Genomic DNA, 19,543 nt, shown 5'->3' with positions numbered 1-19,543 from the left:
AAAAGAGAAGGAGGGCTTATATATTTTCTTTTCAATGGCAAATAACTATTCTACCCCTAATGAGTATTTTTACCTCTATTTGACGGTCCTTATCACTACCGAGCTCCATTCATCTTAAAATTTTAACCAGGTTTTATTCAGTATATTTTAAGGTTCCTCATAAAATTTCGGCTCAATCCGATGGTCGGATTAAAAATCACGTCCAATAACGTAAAACTAGTCGAATTGTGATTTTTCGTCAAATTTCCGAATTTCTCTAAAAATTCTGAAATTTTAACCCAAGCTATGGCATGATATTATAACACTCCACGCAAATTTTCAGAATTTTCTGAGCACCCAATCAAGAGTTACGAATTATTTTGTTTTACCTAAAACTAGTCAATTTATGATTTTTTTCGTCAAATTTCCGAATTTCTCTAAAAATTCTGAAATTTTAACCCAATATAAGGCATGATATTAGAACGCTCCACGCAAATTTTCAGAATTTTCTGATCACCCAATCAAGAGTTATCAATTATTTTGTTTTACCTAAAACTAGTCAATTTATGATTTTTCACCTGGAGGTTTTACATTCTCCCCTTCTAAAAATAAATTTCGTCCTCGAAACTTAAATTCATACCTATATAAGAAAATAATCCAGGATATTTCTTCATCATTTCTGACTCTCTCTCCCAGGTTTCTTCTTCTATTTGAGAGTTTCTCCACAATACTTTTACTAACGGCACCCTTTTATTTCGTAATTCCTTTATACTTCGGTCCATAATTTGCACAGGCTGTACCTCCATAGTTAAATCTTCCCGCACTTCCATCGGAATTTGTGGCAAAATTCGTGTAGGATCCAAATTTGCTTTTCGCAGCATCGAGACATGGAACACATTATGTATCCTATCTAAATTTGGTGGCAGCAGTACTCGATAGGCAACCGTCCCAATTCTTTCTATAATTTTATAAGGCCCGATATACCTGGGTGCTAATTTTCCTTTCATTCCAAACCGAATCACATGCTTCCATGGAGCAACCTTTAAAAATACTGCATCTCCAATTTGAAACTCTAGAGGTCTCCGTCGATTATCTGCATAGCTCTTTTGCCGGTCTTGAGCTTCTTTCATCCTTTCCTTTATCACCTTCACCTTATCAACCGTGATCTGCACCAGTTCAGGTCCCAATAATTTTCTTTCCCCAACTTCATCCCAACATACTGCAGTTCGACATCTCCTTCCATACAATGCTTCATATGGTGCCATTCCAATAGTAGATTGATAACTATTGTTATAAGTAAATTCTACTAATGGCAAGTGATCCTCCCATTGACCTCCAAACTCTAGAATACAAGACCGCAACAAATCTTCTAAAATTTGTATTGTCCTTTCAGATTGACCATCAGTCTGTGGATGAAAAGTTGTGCTTAGATTCAATCTGGTACCCAAAGCCCGTTGTATACACGGCCATAACCTTGATGTAAACCGAGGATCCCTATCAGAAACTATAGAAACTGGTACACCATGTAATCTCACCACCTCCTTAATATATAATTGAGCTAGTTTTTCAACCGAATCCCCCATCTTCATAGGCAAAAACAAAGAAGACTTTGTCAGTCTATCCACAATCATCCATATAGCATCGTGTCCTTTCCTACTTCTGGGTAGCCCAGACACAAAATCCATAGTGATATTCTCCCATTTCCATTCTGGAATCGGAAGAGGCTGTAACTCTCCAGCCGGTCGTTGATGCTCTATTTTCACCTGTTGACATATGGCACACTTGGCCACATATTCTGCTATCTCCTTCTTCATGTTTGGCCACCAGTAACTCTCCTTCAAATTTCTATACATTTTCGTGCTCCCTGGATGGATCGCCAATTTAGACTCATGAGCTTCTTTTAAAACTTCACCTTTTAAAACCTTATCATCAGGTAAATATATTCTTTTTCCCATCACTACGAGCCCATCATTCGACACTCGAAATGAAGAGTCTTGGCCGACTTTTACATTACTCATTTCTTTCTTTACTTCAGGATCTTCACCTTGCACTTTTCGAATCTTTTCTCTCATATCAGATTGTAGCACTAACGTTGCCAGTAACATTCCTTTTGAAGTCACATTCATGTGCACATTTAGCCCACCAAGTTCCAAGAGTTCTCTATCACCTCGCACTAGTAAGCCACCAATAAAAGCTTTGTTCTTCCGACTCAGAGCATCTGCCACCACATTTGCTTTTCCCGGGTGATAGTCAATAATACAATCATAATCTTTGATTAGCTCCATCCATCTCCTCTGACGCATATTCAATTCTTTTTGTGACATCAAGTATTTTAAACTTTTGTGATCTGTAAAAATCTTTACCTGTACTCCGTACAGATAATGCCTCCATATCCTCAAAGCAAACACCACAGCTGCCAGCTCCAAATCATGTACTGGATAGTTCACTTCATGTGGTTTTAACTGTCTGGATGCATAGGCGATTACCCTTCCATGCTGCATAAGTACACAACCCAAACCCTTACTGGAAGCATCGCTATACACGACAAATCCCTCTTGTTCTTTTGGTAAAGCCAATACTGGGGCTGAAGTTAGCCTGGATTTTAACTCTTGAAAACTTGTTTCACACTCCTTTGACCATTCAAACTTAACTTCCTTCCGAGTTAGCCGAGTCATTGGAGAGGCTATCGTGGAAAATCCTTCTATAAATCTTCTATAATATCCAGCTAAGCCCAAGAAACTATGAATTTCAATCACATTTGTAGGTCTTTCCCATCTCAATACTGCTTCTATCTTCTTCGGATCCACACTGATACCCTTCTCCGATATCACATGACCCAAAAATACTACTTCGTTCAGCCAAAATTCACACTTACTCAGCTTCGCATACAACTTATTTCTCCTTAAGGTCTCTAACACTTCTCTCAAGTGATTTGCATGTTCCATTTGTGATGAAGAATATATTAGTATATCATCAATAAACACTACTATAAACTTATCCAGACAGGATCGAAAAACCCGATTCATCAAATCCATAAATATCGCTGGAGCATTAGTTAATCCAAAAGGCATCACCACAAACTCATAATGCCCGTAGCGAGTTCTAAAAGCTTTTTTCTTTATATCTTTCTCCTTTATCATCACCTGATGATACCCTGACCTCAAGTCTATTTTTGAAAATACACACGCCCCTTTTAACTGATCAAACAAATCATCAATTCGTGGAAGGGGGTACTTATTTTTTATAGTCACTTTATTGAGCTGTCTATAATCTATACAGAGCCGTAAAGTTCCATCTTTCTTTTTAACAAACAGCACAGGAGCCCCCCAAGGTGAAACACTAGGGCGGATAAACCCTTTATCCAGCAATTCTTGCAATTGTATTTTCAATTCCACCAATTCTGCAGGCGCCATTCGATACGGTGCCTGAGCTACTGGTGTAGTTCCAGGCAGTGTTTCTATCGAAACTTCTACTTCTCTCTCAGGTGGTAACCCGGGTAATTCCTTTGGAAATACAGATTATGGACTTAACCGAGTAATTACCGCTCGAAATTCCTCGTAATTTAAGAAGGAAATTTCCTTGTTCTTTCTCGGTATATTTTTTTCATATTAATTATTTTTTTCATAACTATTTGCTCTGATGAAGATTACCAAATACAAAAAAAAAAAAAAAAAATGTTTCTAAAATAATAGGATATGAATAATTAACTATAGAAACTAAAGAGTGGATCGGTTATCTTTAACGTTTGCAAATAATTAAAGAGATATAAATTTTGTGATGAGTTATGATTAACGCAGAAGCAAATAAAAGAGGAACAGAAATTATAAGCAAATATTGTTTTCGGTTTCAACTTTAAATCAAACCTATAAAACCTAACCATTACAGCTTCTCTCTCCATCTTCTTCGTCTGCTTTTGTCATGGCATCAACTCATCGAGTACAGGTAGAGATACTTGAGGTCTATCAAGTCATCCTGTCCTTGAACCATATTTTTTTAAAAAATTAATTTCTTTTTTTATAATTATACTCCAACAGCAACTACCTCAAAATTACCACTCCAAATTCCAGCTCAATATCGATCAACATGTCGCTAAAATTGATAAAAGACACATAATGATGGTATTGTATATTTTGAACTAAATTGAGGTTTTTTAATTATTACTTTAAAATATATCATGGTTTTAATAGTTGGACGGTATATATTATATAAATTATTAAAAAATATATATTTTTATTATATATATGTAGTAATAATAAATTAGATGATAATAACAAAAGAATAGGAATTAGTTTGAATAAATAGTACCAGTTCCTATTATGATATGCATAGAGAAGAAGTTGGAAGTATAAAATGAAGTCAAATATTCTTAATAAAAAAAACACAGAAATAATTAAAATATGTTTTTAATAAATATAAAAGATGGATGAAAATATTAGAGAACATGAAAGAGATATATAATCTCTTTGTAAGATTTCTAAGAACTTAATTACAATTACATTATAATTTCTTCCTTAAATTATTCAAAATATATATTATTCTAGGTTTTAATGTAATTAAAAAGGAAGTATTTGTAGGAAAGCTAAAGAATTAGATTTTTTAATTTTTAAAATTATAATTAAAATTGTAAGAAAATAATCAATTGTTTTTAAAAATAAAACATCAACTATTTATATAATAGCTAAATCTATTAAGATAAATCGAAAATAACTAGTAAAATCAATGACTTGTATTGACGAGTGTGTCTATATATACATATAGGAATTGCTGATTCGATTTGAATATGTTATTTGATTAGTCTAATTCATGATTTGCATTGACTCAAAATTACCACTAGAAATTCCTAGTTTCGTGGTGCTTTCTCGGCCTGCAAATGAATATAAAGCATATCCTTTTATCCTATATAAAAAATACAATTAACCTTTTTATCTTTTATAATTATAATTATTGCATTGCTAATAATTTGCACGAAAGAATACTCTTTCTCTGAAAAGGGCTTGAGAAAACCCTAAGCATATTATATAATCTTTTACAGGAATCTCTTTATTAAATCATCAAAATATCAAAGTCTGTTTCCAAAGACTATGAGTACAGTTTATATATAGAAACAACCAAATATAAAATTATTATTTTTTAAATAGAAAAACCAGAGAGCTTGATAATATTTAATAAAAAAAAAATAAAATATAAAAATTATTCCTTTTTAAGTAGAAAAAAATTATAAAGATTTTAATAATACTAAATAAGAAAAATTAAAATTTCTAAACTAAATTAAAAAAAAATAAAAAAACTAATTAAAAAAACAAAATCTAAATCAACTGGGTTAATTTGTCAAACCTAAAATTCGTATAATGAGAGTGTGATAACTAAATATATATAAAAAATTAATATTAATAAACTAAATCGAACAAAAAAAATTAATTATAAAGAAAAAATAAAGAAAAAAAGCAAAAATAAAAACATTATAACCGAAAAAGATCAGTTTTAGTTATCAATCCAATTTTAGCAAAATCAAGGATTCAAGAATTTGCCTCTGTAACATAGTATGTATTGTGAGCCAATCTGGGCTAGGACTTGAAACAAATGTTGTATACTGTTTGCACTGTCCCTTTGCTTATCTATATTAATTAGAAAAGGCCTCCACCCTCTTAGGTTTTTATTATAATAAAATAATATCTATGGATTAATTTTGGTATAATTTAAGAAAGTAAGTCCTTTAATCAAATTTTAGATTGACCATCCTCAATGTGTTAAAAGTAAATGTTAATTTATAAAATAATATCATTACTGCGCAATAAAGCTGATATTGTTGTTGATAGCTTTTGCTGGGTTGATCTCTTTGGTTAATTATCTCTATCATTCTGGGCAAAAGATGATTTTCACGCAGTATTGGCTGTTTGATTGGAATTGATAATGCTAAAAGCACTTTTACAGATTTGACAGCAGCAAGGGAAGGGTGTTAGACTATTTGACAGTGGTAGCGGTTGTTTTTTAAATAACTTTTTATATCAAAATGGATATTAAAGATGTTTTTTTTTTTAAATTATTTTTTATATCATTACATTAAATGATTTAAAACATACGAACCGTATTAAATTTTATAAAAATAAAATTAAAATTTTATAAGAATATATTTCAATCACATTCCCAAACGATTCCTTGATACGCATAACTCGGAAGGAGATTCTTTTCGACGAGAATAGTATTGACCATGTTATTTCATTGTCAGGGAAAGCACTTATTTCTTTAATGTATGTTTCCGGAGATTATTGCGGTGGGATATGTTTTGGCAGCTAATGCAATTCACAATGACCTTGGTCCTTGAGATCTTTACCTATTTTGGTTTGCATTGCTAATAATTTTCAAGAAAAATGATGAACATTTTTTAGTGAATTAATTAAGTTCAATTATAGAAAATCCTGTGCAAATTATACAAAATCCTCTTTAAGTTCTTGAAACCTCGCTCTGGGATTAATTAGCGAGAATAAGAAAATTTTGTGCCAATTATATAATATTTATTATTAATCATCGATATAATATTTATTATAGGTCATCACTATTGAATAATGATTTATTTTCTAGCATAAAATTTTGTTTGAAATAAAATTGATAAAAGAATAATTACACAATTATTAATGGGATTGTATAAAAAAACAATTAAATTGAGATTTTTTAATTATTTTTAAACATGTCATGATTTTAGGTACATCATGTAAATTATATAAAAAAAATTTTATTGTTTGATTAGTGTTGACTCTACTATTGCTGCATTGACTGGAAATTTCAGTATTCAATATCCTTGCTTTACTCTGCAGCTAACTTCTCTGTCCCATTGCTGCCATTTCATAGCTAACTCTTTGTTCTACTGAACTTGCTCTTCTTTGCTTCTTTGCTTCTTGTTCGTAACGATAACTTGAAAGCCTTACGTTTAGATTGATAATCATTGACCAGTTCATCCTATATCATTCTATTTAATTTAGAAATGCAGAAAGAAAAACGAAAGCAATCCAAAGATGAAGAAATCGATTCATCCTCGCGAAAGAGAAGAAAAGCTGACCTCAGTAAGCCTATTTAGAGAATACAATTAACCTCATTTCAATATCATAGCTTTGGAATTTCATAGCTAACTCTTTGTTATATTGCTCCATTGGTAATTGACTGTGCCTTGATTTCTGCAGCTGCCATGACAGAGCCAGAGTCTTCTCGATCTAGACCAGAAGGGGCCTATGATGTCTTCTTGAGTTTTAGAGGAGAAGATACTCGCAAGACGTTTACTGGTCATCTATATGCTGCCTTAGATGATGCAGGAATCCGCACTTTTCTAGATGATGATGAACTTCCTAGAGGAGAAGAAATCTCCGAGTATCTTCTCAAGGCAATACGAGAATCAAAGATATCCATAGTTGTCTTCTCAAAAGGATATGCTTCTTCTAGATGGTGTCTCAATGAACTTGTAGAGATTCTAAAGTGCAAAAGGAAAACCGGTCAGATTGTTCTTCCTATATTCTATGACATTGATCCTTCAGATGTGAGAAAACAGACTGGCAGTTTTAAAGAGGCATTTATTAAGCATGAAGAGGGTTTTGAACAGAAGTTGGTGAAGGAGTGGAGAAAAGCTCTTAAGAAAGCCGGAAACCTATCTGGATGGAGTCTCAATGATATGGCAAATGGGTATTCCTTTTTTCTCTAAGATTCACTTGCACACGTTTATGGAGTAATTTTACATTACAATAATTTTTCGATGTGAAAAAATAAAATATTTCTTTCTATGAGCAGGCATGAAGCAAAATTTATCAAAGAGATTGTCAAGGATGTGTTGAATAAATTAAGTCGCGAGTACTTATATGCATAGTTTTAAAACCCGGCCCGGCCCGGCGGGTCGACCCGGGACCCGGCCGACCCGGGCCTGTGGCCGGGCCGGGTCTAAGGAAAAAACAGGCTGGGAATTGGCCCGGCCAGACCCGGACGACCCGGAGGGTCGACCCGGCCGACCCGGCCAAACCCGGCTGAGACCCGAGTTTTTTTTATATATATATTCTCCTGCCTGAAACGACGTCGTTTTGGCCTTTACAATTAAAAGGCCAAAACAACAAGAGCAAGAGAAGAAGACCTAATTAATTTCAAGAATCTATTGCATAGAAGAGCAGATGAGATTTTCTTAACCTTTAAGAAATGAGGATGGTACTGTAACGAGGTTTGTTGTTATTTATTGTTCAAATCAAAGCTAGTTGTTTCCTTAAATCTTCTCCCTAGCTGTCAATGATAAGTAAAATTCTCTAATTACGTAGATGGTTTTCTTATAGCACTTGATTCACATTTATATATGTATATCCCTTCCTATGTTCAATAATTTGTTAATAATTAAAGGTCCCATGTGTTTTGTGCAGGTTGAGATGATTTTGCAAGCTTTGGAATATGAAATGGGTAGGTTATCTGACGAATTGATATGTTCCGCTTCCATGGCTTTTCTCATTCAAAATTAATATGTTTTTGCAGAACACGGTAAGGTGTTGGATGAGTTTTTCCTTTCGACAGCAGGTAGAATCTGCTACTTCATCCGAAACTGTGTGTAACTGGAGCTTTTTGATTATTTAGTTTTACTGTGACAAAATTTTGTTAATGATTTTCATGCATCTCTTCTATCTGTAGGGAAATTTCAAACTGAGATAGGAAAGAGCTGGGCAGCTGAGATTGCCTCAAGAAGAAAAGCTACACTGGCTAAAAAGCAAAACTGATCCCTGGTCCAGCCACCATTTTCATCCCCCCGAAGGTTGAGACAGCCACTTTTTTTTTTTTTTAGGTTTTTTTGAGTTGACCCGGGTTAACCGGGGTCAACCCAGCTGACCCGTGACCCGAAGGGTCGACCGGGTCAATGACCGGGTCGGGTTTCAAAACTATGCTTATATGTTCCTGAGCACCTAGTATGTATGGATCTTGCTCAAGATATTTTTTCCTTTCTAAGCACTGCAACAGCTGATGTCCGCATTGCGGGCATACATGGCATGCCCGGAATAGGAAAGACAACTATAGCAAAAGTTTTATTTAAACAACTCTGCTATAGATTCGAGGGAAGCTGTTTTCTTTCGGATATCAATGAAAGGTCAAAACAAGTTAATGGTCTTGTTCCTTTTCAAATGCAACTTCTTCATGATATTTTAAAACCAGATGTTGCTATCATCAAATGTGTCGATGAAGGAAAGGTTCAGATCAAAGATCGACTTTGTCGCAAAAGAGTTCTTGTTGTTGCTGATGATGTGGCTCATCTGGAACAGCTGAATGCATTGATGGGAGAGCGAAGTTGGTTTGGTGACGGAAGTAGAGTGATTATTACAACAAGAGATTCAAGTGTTCTACTTAAAGCAGATCAAACATATCAGATCGAAGAATTGAAACGAGATGAGTCCCTTCAGCTTTTCAGCTGGCATGCCTTTAAGGACACCAAGCCAGCCCAAGATTATATTGAGCTTTCGAAGAAAGCCGTTGGTTACTGTGGAGGACTTCCTTTAGCTCTTGAGGTTATAGGAGCTCTTCTGTACAGGAAAAAAAAAGCAAGATGGGAAAGTGAAATTGACAACTTGAGCAGAATTCCAAACCACGATATTCAAGGAAAGCTTCTAATAAGTTATCACGCACTTGATGGTGAACTACAAAGTGCATTCCTTGATATTGCATGCTTCTTTATTGGTATAGAAAGAGAATACATCGCAAAAGTGCTAGGAGCCCGTTACCGTTACAATCCAGAAGTTGTGTTGGAAACTCTTCGTGATAAGTCTCTGATTAAAATATTGGGAGAGACGGTAACCATGCATGATCTATTACGAGAGATGGGAAGGGAGGTCGTTTGTAAAGAGTCCCTAAAAGAACCTGGAAAGAGGACCAGAATTTGGAATCAAAAGGATGCATGGAATGTACTTCAACAGCAGAAGGTACGAGCTCAATGCATACATGAAAGCGTATTCATGCGTATTTTCTCAATGCAAACATGAAAGCATAGTCATGCGTATTTTCTAGTCAAACTTATTACAAATAATTGAATGAAAGCATAGGCATGCATATTTTCTATTCAAACTTCTTACAAATAATTGAATGAAAGTTGTATTGAATTTTTTTTTAGGGTACAGATGCTGTAGAGGGTCTTGCACTGGATGTCAGAGCATCAGAAGCTAAATCACTTAGCACAGAATCATTTGCAAAAATGAAATGTTTAAATTTACTCCAAATCAACGGAGCACATCTCACCGGATCCTTCAAACTGCTTTCTAAAGAGTTGATGTGGATTTGTTGGCTTCAATGTCCTATGAAATATTTTCCATCTGATTTTACCGGAGACTATCTAGCTATTCTTGATATGCAATACAGTAACCTCAAAGAACTATGGAAAGAAAAAAAGGTGCGAAACATGTTGGAATCCCCAAAATTTCTCCAGCATGTAATTTATATTTACATGTTATGACTTTCTATGATTAATTGTCATTATTTTACTCTTTGTTATGACAGATTCTCGACAAGCTAAAAATCCTTAATCTCAGTTATTCTCGGCACCTTATTAAAACACCAAACTTTCACAGTTCAAGTCTAGAGAAACTAATTCTGAAAGGTTGCTCAAGTTTAGTTGAGGTGCATCAATCAATTGGACATTCAACGAGCCTCGTTTTGTTGAATCTCGAGGGATGTTCGAGCTTGAAGACTCTCCCTAAAAGCATTGGTAATGTAAAGTCTCTTGAAACTTTGAATATTTTTGGGTGTTCACAACTTGAGAAATTGCCAGAAGGCATGGGTGATATGGAATTCTTAACTGAGCTGTTAGCCGATGGGAAAACTGAGCAATTTCTCTCTTCAATTGGGCAATTAAAGTATGTCAAAAGGTTATCATTGCGTGGATGCAGTCCGACTCCACCAAGTTGTTTTTTGATTTCAGCAGGTTTTTCAAATTTGAAACGTTGGTTGTCAACATTTTTCACTGAATGGAAATTAGTGAAATATCTTCAGCTTTCTAATGGTTGTTTGTCTGATCGCGCAACTAACTGTGTTGATTTTAGTGGTTTGTTCTCTCTAGAAACATTGGATCTAAGTGAAAACAAATTTTCTAGCCTGCCTTCTGGGATCGGCTTCCTTCCCAAGCTACGGTGCTTGGTTGTTAAGACATGTGCATATCTTGTATCAATCCCAGATCTTCCCTCAAGTTTATGCCTTTTGGATGCATCTTATTGCAAATCATTGGAAAGAGTAAGAATACCAATCGATGCAAAAAATGAACTATGTGTAAATGTATTTCAATGTCTTTTGTTAAAAGAGATTCAGGACATCGAAAGGCTAAATAATAGTTTCTGGAATGTTAGTGTTCAAGGACGCAGTCATTCACCAAATAAATTACAGAAGAGCGTTGTTGAGGTATTATTTCTTTCAGTCTCTCTTGCACAAGAAGAAACACACACAATTGGCACATACATTTATTAATGTCTAAAATCACAGTATTCCTTGAAATTAATATGTATACAGGCAATTTATTATTATTATTATTATTATTATTATTATTATTATTATTATTATTATTATTATTATTATTATTTTATTTTAAAAAATAAATATCATCTTTAATAATATTTTCTTATTTTTCTTATTTAATCTAAAAATTAAATATTATCTTTAATAATATTTTTTATTAAATATTTAAAGTCTTTGGTTTTCTTTTTTATTTCTTGATTTTATGATAATATATTTATACAGGCAATGTGCAACCGTGGTCACGGGTATCGTATTAACTTCAGTCTAGAACATGATGAACTACATGAGAGGCCAGATTGGATGAGCTACAAGAGAGAAGGAGGCTCATTGTCATTCCATATACCTCCAGACTTCCATGGCTTAGTTCTTTGGCTTGAGAAGGGCACTCATCTTTACACACACACTAACATTATTATTATTATAAGAAATAAAAGCAACGGAAGAATATTGTTTAATGATAAACGAGCACAGATAGGAATACATATATTTATGGAGGGATGGATAAGATACGTAAGTAGAAGTGAAATGGCAATGAAAGATTACTGTGCAGATGACGAATTGGAACTATGCATTTCTTCAGAGCCAACAGAGTATGCACTGCGCATGGGTGAGACATGGAAACTATGGGGTGAAAAATGTGGGGTCCATGTGATTGCAGAGAAGTCATATTCATTTGAAGAGTCGGTAGTGGGAAGAGATACAGTGATGCCTTCACCACCGCTGTATCATCTGCTTCCTCATCCTCATCGTAGTTCAATTAAAGCGTCTACACCTAAGCAATGGTGTGACTTTTTACTTGCGGAGCTGCAAAACCATAACATCGGTTTATTTCTTCTTGGTAAGAACAAATATTTCCTTTAGTTATTTTTATTCTATTCTATTTAATTTATGAGATTAAATATTATCTTTTAATTATTTCATTATTACTATTTAATATAAAAAATTAAATATCATTTTTAATAAAAAATTAAATATTTAAGGCTTTTTAGTAAGAATACATATTTCCTTTAGTTATTTCTATTTTATTCTATTTAATTTAAGAGATTAAATATCATCTTTAATTATTACATTTTTCTTATTTAATCTAAAAAATTAAACATTATCTTTAACAATATTTTTTATTAAATATTTAGATTTTCTTATTTAATCTAAAAAATTAAATATTATCTTTGACAATATTTTTTATTAAATATCTAGAGTCTGCTTGGTTTTTTTTTTTTTCTTGATTTTATGATAATATTTTTCTTATTTAATATAAAAAATAAATTTTATCTTTAATAATTAGATCTATCGAATATCACTCAAAAAATTAAATTATATCTTTAATAATTATTTTTTGAAAAACAAAAAGCCAACAATCACTAACATATTTTATTAAAATCACTTTAGTTTATTTAGGAAATATTGAAAACTGATTTTTTGTTTTTTTTACATTTAAATAAAAAATTGAATAATGTTTTTATATTTTATTTCAAATTCAATATTTTTTAAAAAAATGAAAACAAAATGATATTAACCTTTTTTTATTATAAAGTCAGTTTCTTAATTAAAAAGTGAAGGGGATTTGTTTGTAATAACAAAATGCATATATAATCATGCACGGTTAACTTTATTTCCAAACTTGAAAGTTCTACTGAATTTGATGGTTTTATAGGTAAGAAGGAGCTGGATGGATGAGTTATTTTACATAGAAATGCTTGAAGCTACTCCAAATTAGTACGGTAATTCTTTTCCATCCGCTTTCAAATTGGACGACCTAGTTGATATTATCCATGATGTAATTTATACTTTTGATGAATATTGTTTCATTTTTTTTTTCTCACTTCTTCTATGTATTCTCCAAAAACTGAAAATCTTTGATGTTAGTTAGAAATTAATTGGTTTTCTAGGAAGAAATTATTAGTTGAGATATACTATTTAAGTTGATTCTTCATTGTTTAATGTTATGATATATTTAAGATAATTGATGAAAACAAATAATACATAGGAAATTTCTGAAAGTATCCTTAATTAGTGTCATAAGTAAAGTCTTGTTAGTTTTGGCTATAAGATCTTGCTATGTATTTATGCATGGTTTTTACTACTTTTTAGCTTTTATTTATTTGTATATAGAACTTTTGTTTTTCTTGTCAGTTTGTCATTAGCTTCATGGCACCAACATCAATTAATAATAATTCTTGGACTATTATTAAATAAAGAAAAAACATAAATATTGTTAAAACACCGAACTTGAATTGACAATAATCTAATTTAGAAAATAATTAATTTATCCTTGTAGTATAAGAAAATAGTATTTAATTCTTTTGTTTTTATTTTCATGTATGATTTAATGTGTTGATTGAAATTGACAATTGAGTTGTTAGTCATAACAAAAGGTATGTACAATCATGCACATTTAACTTTCTTTTCAAATTTGAAAGTTATATTGAATTTGATGGCTTTTTAGGATACAAAAGACTTGAATTGACGTGAGAGTACAAGATCATTTTACGTGGAGATGCTTAGAGTTGCTCCAAATCAGCACAACACTTCTATCTGACATGTTGATATGTATTTGTTGGCTTGAAGATCATTTTCCAAGCTTGGAAGTTTTATTGAATGCTCTTTGAAATCTTTTCCATCCGCTTTTATATTGGACAACCTGGTTGTTAATTATTATCCATGATGTAATTTATATTTTCAAGTGTTGATTGAAATTGACAACCTAGTTTTATTTAATGTGTTGATTGAAATTGACAAGTGAGATTAATTATTCACATATTGTTATATTGGTTTTGAGTTCAAATAAATGTTTTAAAAAGGAGTTTTTTTCATGAATACAACCCTTTATGTATTCAATATCAATGATGAGAGATTTTAACGTCTTGTGAATGCATTTATTTATATATGGATGATTTTGTTAAGAATTGGTTGGTAAAAAACTTAATTTTGATATATAAACAGAGAACAATAAATAGCTAAGAATTGATGTGAAAAAAATAATTTATGTGTTAGTATAAGCTAATTGAAATGAAGATTAAAAAAAAAGGAAAAAGAGAGACTAGTAAACGGTCTTCTTAGTTTGCCGTATGGAAAATCATGTCATTTACGGGACTGCTGGAGAGAGTGTATTGATAATTTCACTCGAAAAGTTTTAGTACTTTACAAAGGAAATTTTCTCCTATATATGAATTGAAAAACTATTTTGACTGATTTCTTGCAAAGTATTTGCAAGAAAGCTAAAGAATTAAAGTTTTTTAATTTTTAAAATTATAATTTAAAATTCATTGACGAGTGTGTCTATATGTACATATAGGAACTGCTGATTCGATTTGAATATGTTATTTTATTGGTCTAATTCATGACTTGCATTGACTCAGAATTAGCACTAGAAATTCCTAGTTTCGTGGTGCTTTCTCGGCCTGCAAATGAATAGAAAGCATATCCTTTTATCCTTTTTTTTTTTTTTAATCGCGTGGGACCTAGTTGTTGCGACCACACGAAATTACCACTCCGAATTCCTTCTTCTTTCTCTGTATATTATTAAAAAAACTGTCATTGACTGATTTAATTGGAACTTATTTGCGAGAAAGCTAAAAGAATTAGAGTTTTTTAATTTATAAAATTATAATTTTAAATTGTAAAAAAAATTCAATTATTTTAAAAAATAAAACATCAACTATTTATATAATAGCCAAATAAATCTAATAAAATAAATTGAGAATAACTAGTAAAATCAAGCAAATAATCTAAAAATAACAAGAAAATAAATATATTTTCTATGTTTGATTTGAGTATATTTTTTATCTTGATTGACTGACTTGCTAAGTCTTAATGAACTTTACTCTAAGAATCTATTTGATATTTCTTCATTTATTAATTTAATCAACAATAATTTCTCATCTTCAATAAAAATTTGAGTTTATCTTCCGAGTAAGACAAACCGTGTATTTTAAAATAATATTGCCAAAAGATCCCCTTATATATGGATCAAGACAACAGCATCAATCCCATGTTAGTAATAGAATAAGTTTTACATAATTCTCAAGTTTAGTAGAATAGTAGTGGATTAATTTTTTTAATATTAAAAATACATCTAATTAATTTTTTAATGATTTAAAAATAATAAAAATTATTTAACAATAAAAATATATTTTTTAAATACTTTTACACCGCAAAAACAACTACTTTTCAAGTCTTCCTACCCATCGTTAAATCAAACCTATAAAACCTAACCATTACAGTTTCTCTCCATCGTCTTCCTCTGCTTTTGTCATGGCATCAACTCATTGAGTACAGGTAAAGATACTTGATGTATGTCAAGTCACCCCGTCCTTGAACTCACTTGACCCAGCCACCGAGTTATTTTTTCCGCTCATCTTTTTTCATATCCTGCTCTTGAAAGTCGCTCCAGCTGAACACGCTTATTCCTCTACAAACTCACCGAGGCAACAACAGATTATTTTAAACTCAGTAATCCTTCTAGGTAAGCCCAGGCCACATTGATTCAGTTAAAAATAAATCTAATTCAAATTAGATATAATCTATTATTTAAAATATTAAAAAATAAATTTAAAAATACATAAAAATAAAAATAAAAATAAAAATAAATCTACTGTTAAAAATTATATTCTTCGATATATTTTTTAAGTGTTTGATAAAATTCCTTAACTGGAAAAAAAAAAATCTTATTTACACTTTACAGTGCTTTAGACCAAGTTTGGTTTTTAAAATATACATCTAATTAATTTTTTTGATGATTTAAAAATAATAAAAAATTATTTTTAAAATAAAAATATATTTTTAAATACTTTTACACCGCAAAAACAACTATTTTTCAAGTCTTCCTTCCCATCGTTAAATCAAACCTATAAAACCTAATCATTATAGTTTCTCTCTCCATCGTTTTCCTCTGCTTTTGTCATGTCACCCCGTCCTTGAACTCACTTGACCCAGCCACCGAGTTATCTTTTCCGCTCATCTTTTTTCATATCCTGTTCTTGAAAGTCGCTCCAGCTGAACACGCTTATTCCTCTACAAACTCACCGAGGCAACACCAGATTATTTTAACTCAGTAATCCTTCTAGGCCACATTGATTCAGTTAAAAATAAATCTAATTCAGCTTGGATATCAACAACATATTGCATCCACAGTCTTATTACATTATAATTACTTAGGAGGACAGTTGAATCATGCTTCTAAAAATTTTAATTTTTTCTTTTTTATAATTATACTCCATCAGCAACTACCTCGAAATTAGCACTCCAAATTCCAGCTCAATATCGATCAACACGTGGCTAAAGAATTTGCTTGCTACTCAATATTTACCAATACGCGCTTGAGAAATTTCCTTGCTTTTTTTTGCCCCGCATGTTACATTTTTATCTTTTATGATTATGATTATTGCATTGCTAATAATTTGTAAGAAAGAATATTCTTTCTCTGAAAAGGGCTTGAGAAAACCCTAAGCATTGTAGATAATCTCTTATAGGAATCTCTTTATTAATAAATCATCAAAATATCAAAGTCTATTTCCAAATACTATTACTATAGTTTTTTTAATATAAAAATAGAAACAACTAAATAGAAAAGTTATTATTTTTTAAATGAAAAACTAGAAAAGCAATTGAATAAAAAATAAAATAGAAATTTAATCAACAACAATTTCACATCTCCATTAAAAATTTTAGGTTTATCATTAACACAAACCCTGTATTTTAAAATACTATTGTCAAAAAACTCTATAATATATGAATCAAGACAATAGTAGAATAACTTTTACATATTTTTCAAGTTTTGTAAAATAGTAGTGGAATAATTTTTAATAATTAAAAATTAAAAAAACACTGTTGGTGACAAAATGACAACCACGTTGGAAGTGGTTGTTATTGATGTAAACAACTTGATATCCATTGAATCTGCTCCGGTGACCTACTTTTCAGATGTGGAAAAGGAGAATAAGAGCTTGACTATAAGTGGTCATTGACTCATTAGTAATAGAATAACTTTTACAAATGTTTCAAGTTTAGTAGAATAGTTACCTCTTTTATAATTATGATTATTGCACTCCTAAGAATTTGCAAGAAAGATGATGAACGTTTTTTAGTCAATTCAGAATAACAAAATAAGGTTTGTTGAGGTTTTTCTTGAACCTCACTTTGTGTAAATTATACAAAATTTATTATTAATCATGGATATTTATTATTGATCATCAATATTGAATAATGGCTTACTTTCTAGGAATGTTATGAGAAGCAACAGAGTTAAGAGCTTTTTTTGAAAATATAAATTCGAAACCTCTGATCAATGGAGTCGTGGGTAAGACTTGGCTATATGGCCTATTTGATCAGGAAATTGGCATTTCGGTTGATAATGCATTTGAGTGTACCGATTGGTTGAAGACTTACAGTTGCCTTTAATGGACCTCGAGGGATTTTAGATGGGACACTGGGAAATTCCATTAACATAGTCAAGGAGGTTGTATCCTAGAAGGAGGGCTTCAAATTGTGCAGAATTGATACAAAATTGATGCTAGACAGAATTGATGCAGTCTTCCTTAATGCTTTCAACCTTATACACTGATTGAGTCTTCTAGAAAACAATAAAACTTTCAGCGATTATTGCTTGCTCTTTGACAATTATTGCATTTCTAATAATTTTCAAGAAAACATACTTTCTCAATTTCCTTCTTCTTCTTTTTTTTTTTTTTTTTAACTATACTCAACGTGCACCTGCCACGAAATTACTAATAAGTAAATTCCAGCTCAATATTTTCTAATACGCGCTTGAGAAATTTCCTTGCTTTTTTCTTTCCCTGGACGTGTTACCTTTTTATCTTTTATAATTATAATTATTGCATTCTAATAATTTGCAAGAAAGAATATTCTTTCTCTGAAAAGGGCTTGAGAAAACCCTAAGCATAGTATATAATCTCTTATAGAAATCTATTTATTAAATAATCAAAATATCAAAGTCTGTTTCCAGAAACAACTAAATAGAAAAAAATTTATTTTTTAAATAGAAAAACCAGAGAGCTTGATAATATTTAATAAAAAAAATAAAATAGAAAAAATTATTCCTTTTTAAGTAGAAACAAAATTATAAAGATTTAATAATACTGAATAAGAAAAATTAAATTTTCTAAACTAAATTAAAAAATAAAAATAACTGAGAAAAATATTTATTATCCTAATAGTTCTTATATTAAAATCTCATTTATCATATTTTATATTTATCAAAAAATAATAATAATTTATGACGTGAACTAAAGCTATATGCGAAAACTAGAAAAAACAAATGTATGGAAAACAAATTCATTTGTGATTAACAGATTAACTATGGAAAGATGATGAATATTTTTTTGTAAATTGATTTCAATTTAAAATAACTACAAGGAAGTTAATCAGGATTTCTTCCTTGAAATTATTAAAAATATAGTATTAGAATTATACAATGCTAGGTTTATTATATAATTTTTAATATTATTAAAGAGTCTCTCCTGAACCAAATAATAAAGATATTATATAACTCTTTTGTATGAATTGTAAATCTAGGGACAGTTTTGGGTTTTCCAATCAGAACTTTGGACTGAAATTAATAACAAAATAAGGACCAAAGATAACGGTGTGTAAATCTAGGGACCAAAAATAATACAACTGCATTGACTGTAGATTTCACTTAGAATTTCTAGTAAATTACAAAGGAAATTTCTTGTGCTTTTTCACGTACATGAATTGAAAAACTATTGTTGATTGACTGACTTGCATTGACTGACTTGCTAAGTATTTGTTGCTTGAAATTTCCTAGCAATTTAGGAGGAAATTTCCTTGTGCTCTCTCTTGTACATTATTAGAAAAGCTGTCATTGTCTGATCGACTTGCAAAAGTATTTGCAAGAAAGCTAAAGAATTAGAGTTTTTAAAATTTTTAAATTATTAAAAACATCTAATTATTTTTTTAAAAAATCAAGAATAAAACATCAACTATTTATATAATAGCTCAATTAATCTAATAAAATAAATGGGAAATAACTAGTAAATAATCCAAAAATAATTAGAAAATAAATATATTTACTTAATATGAT

The 19,543-nt window shown here is 31.0% G+C and overlaps 1 protein-coding gene across 3 annotated transcripts; it reads left to right on the top strand.

Moving 5' to 3' along the window:
• Positions 1 to 6,827: 6,827 nt before the first annotated feature.
• Positions 6,828 to 14,199, top strand: LOC118058374 (disease resistance protein RUN1-like). 3 transcript variants are annotated; one of them, XM_073406736.1, is made up of 8 exons: positions 8,120 to 8,400; positions 8,473 to 8,514; positions 8,626 to 9,902; positions 10,091 to 10,366; positions 10,474 to 11,367; positions 11,704 to 12,319; positions 13,136 to 13,202; positions 13,928 to 14,199. In XM_073406736.1, the coding sequence occupies exons 3-7, from the start codon at positions 8,904 to 8,906 to the stop codon at positions 13,156 to 13,158; spliced, it is 2,808 nt and encodes a 935-aa protein (XP_073262837.1). In that variant the 5' UTR covers positions 8,120 to 8,400; positions 8,473 to 8,514; positions 8,626 to 8,903; the 3' UTR covers positions 13,159 to 13,202; positions 13,928 to 14,199. The 3 variants fall into 3 exon arrangements, with proteins under 3 accessions (XP_073262838.1, XP_073262837.1, XP_034926972.1); XM_073406737.1 differs by lacking the exons at positions 8,120 to 8,400; positions 8,473 to 8,514; positions 13,136 to 13,202; positions 13,928 to 14,199 and adding exons at positions 6,828 to 7,037; positions 7,155 to 7,647; positions 7,753 to 7,815 and having other exon boundaries at positions 8,876 to 9,902; positions 11,704 to 12,342; XM_035071081.2 differs by having other exon boundaries at positions 8,120 to 8,514.
• Positions 14,200 to 19,543: the final 5,344 nt, after the last annotated feature.

Source organism: Populus alba, chromosome 19 (genome assembly GCF_005239225.2).
Source record: "Populus alba chromosome 19, ASM523922v2, whole genome shotgun sequence".
NCBI lineage: Eukaryota > Viridiplantae > Streptophyta > Magnoliopsida > Malpighiales > Salicaceae > Populus > Populus alba.
Note: the sequence above shows the minus strand (reverse complement) of the source record. Positions and strands in the feature narration are given on the sequence as shown.

Coding starts and splice junctions, on each gene's coding strand:
- LOC118058374 (XM_073406737.1), top strand. CDS start 6,959: ATGCAGAAAGAAAAACGAAAGCAATCCAAAGATGAAGAAATCGATTCA. Junction 7,648..7,752: donor CTCAATGATATGGCAAATGG/GTATTCCTTTTT, acceptor TTCTATGAGCAG/GCATGAAGCAAAATTTATCA. Junction 9,903..10,090: donor ATGTACTTCAACAGCAGAAG/GTACGAGCTCAA, acceptor ATTTTTTTTTAG/GGTACAGATGCTGTAGAGGG.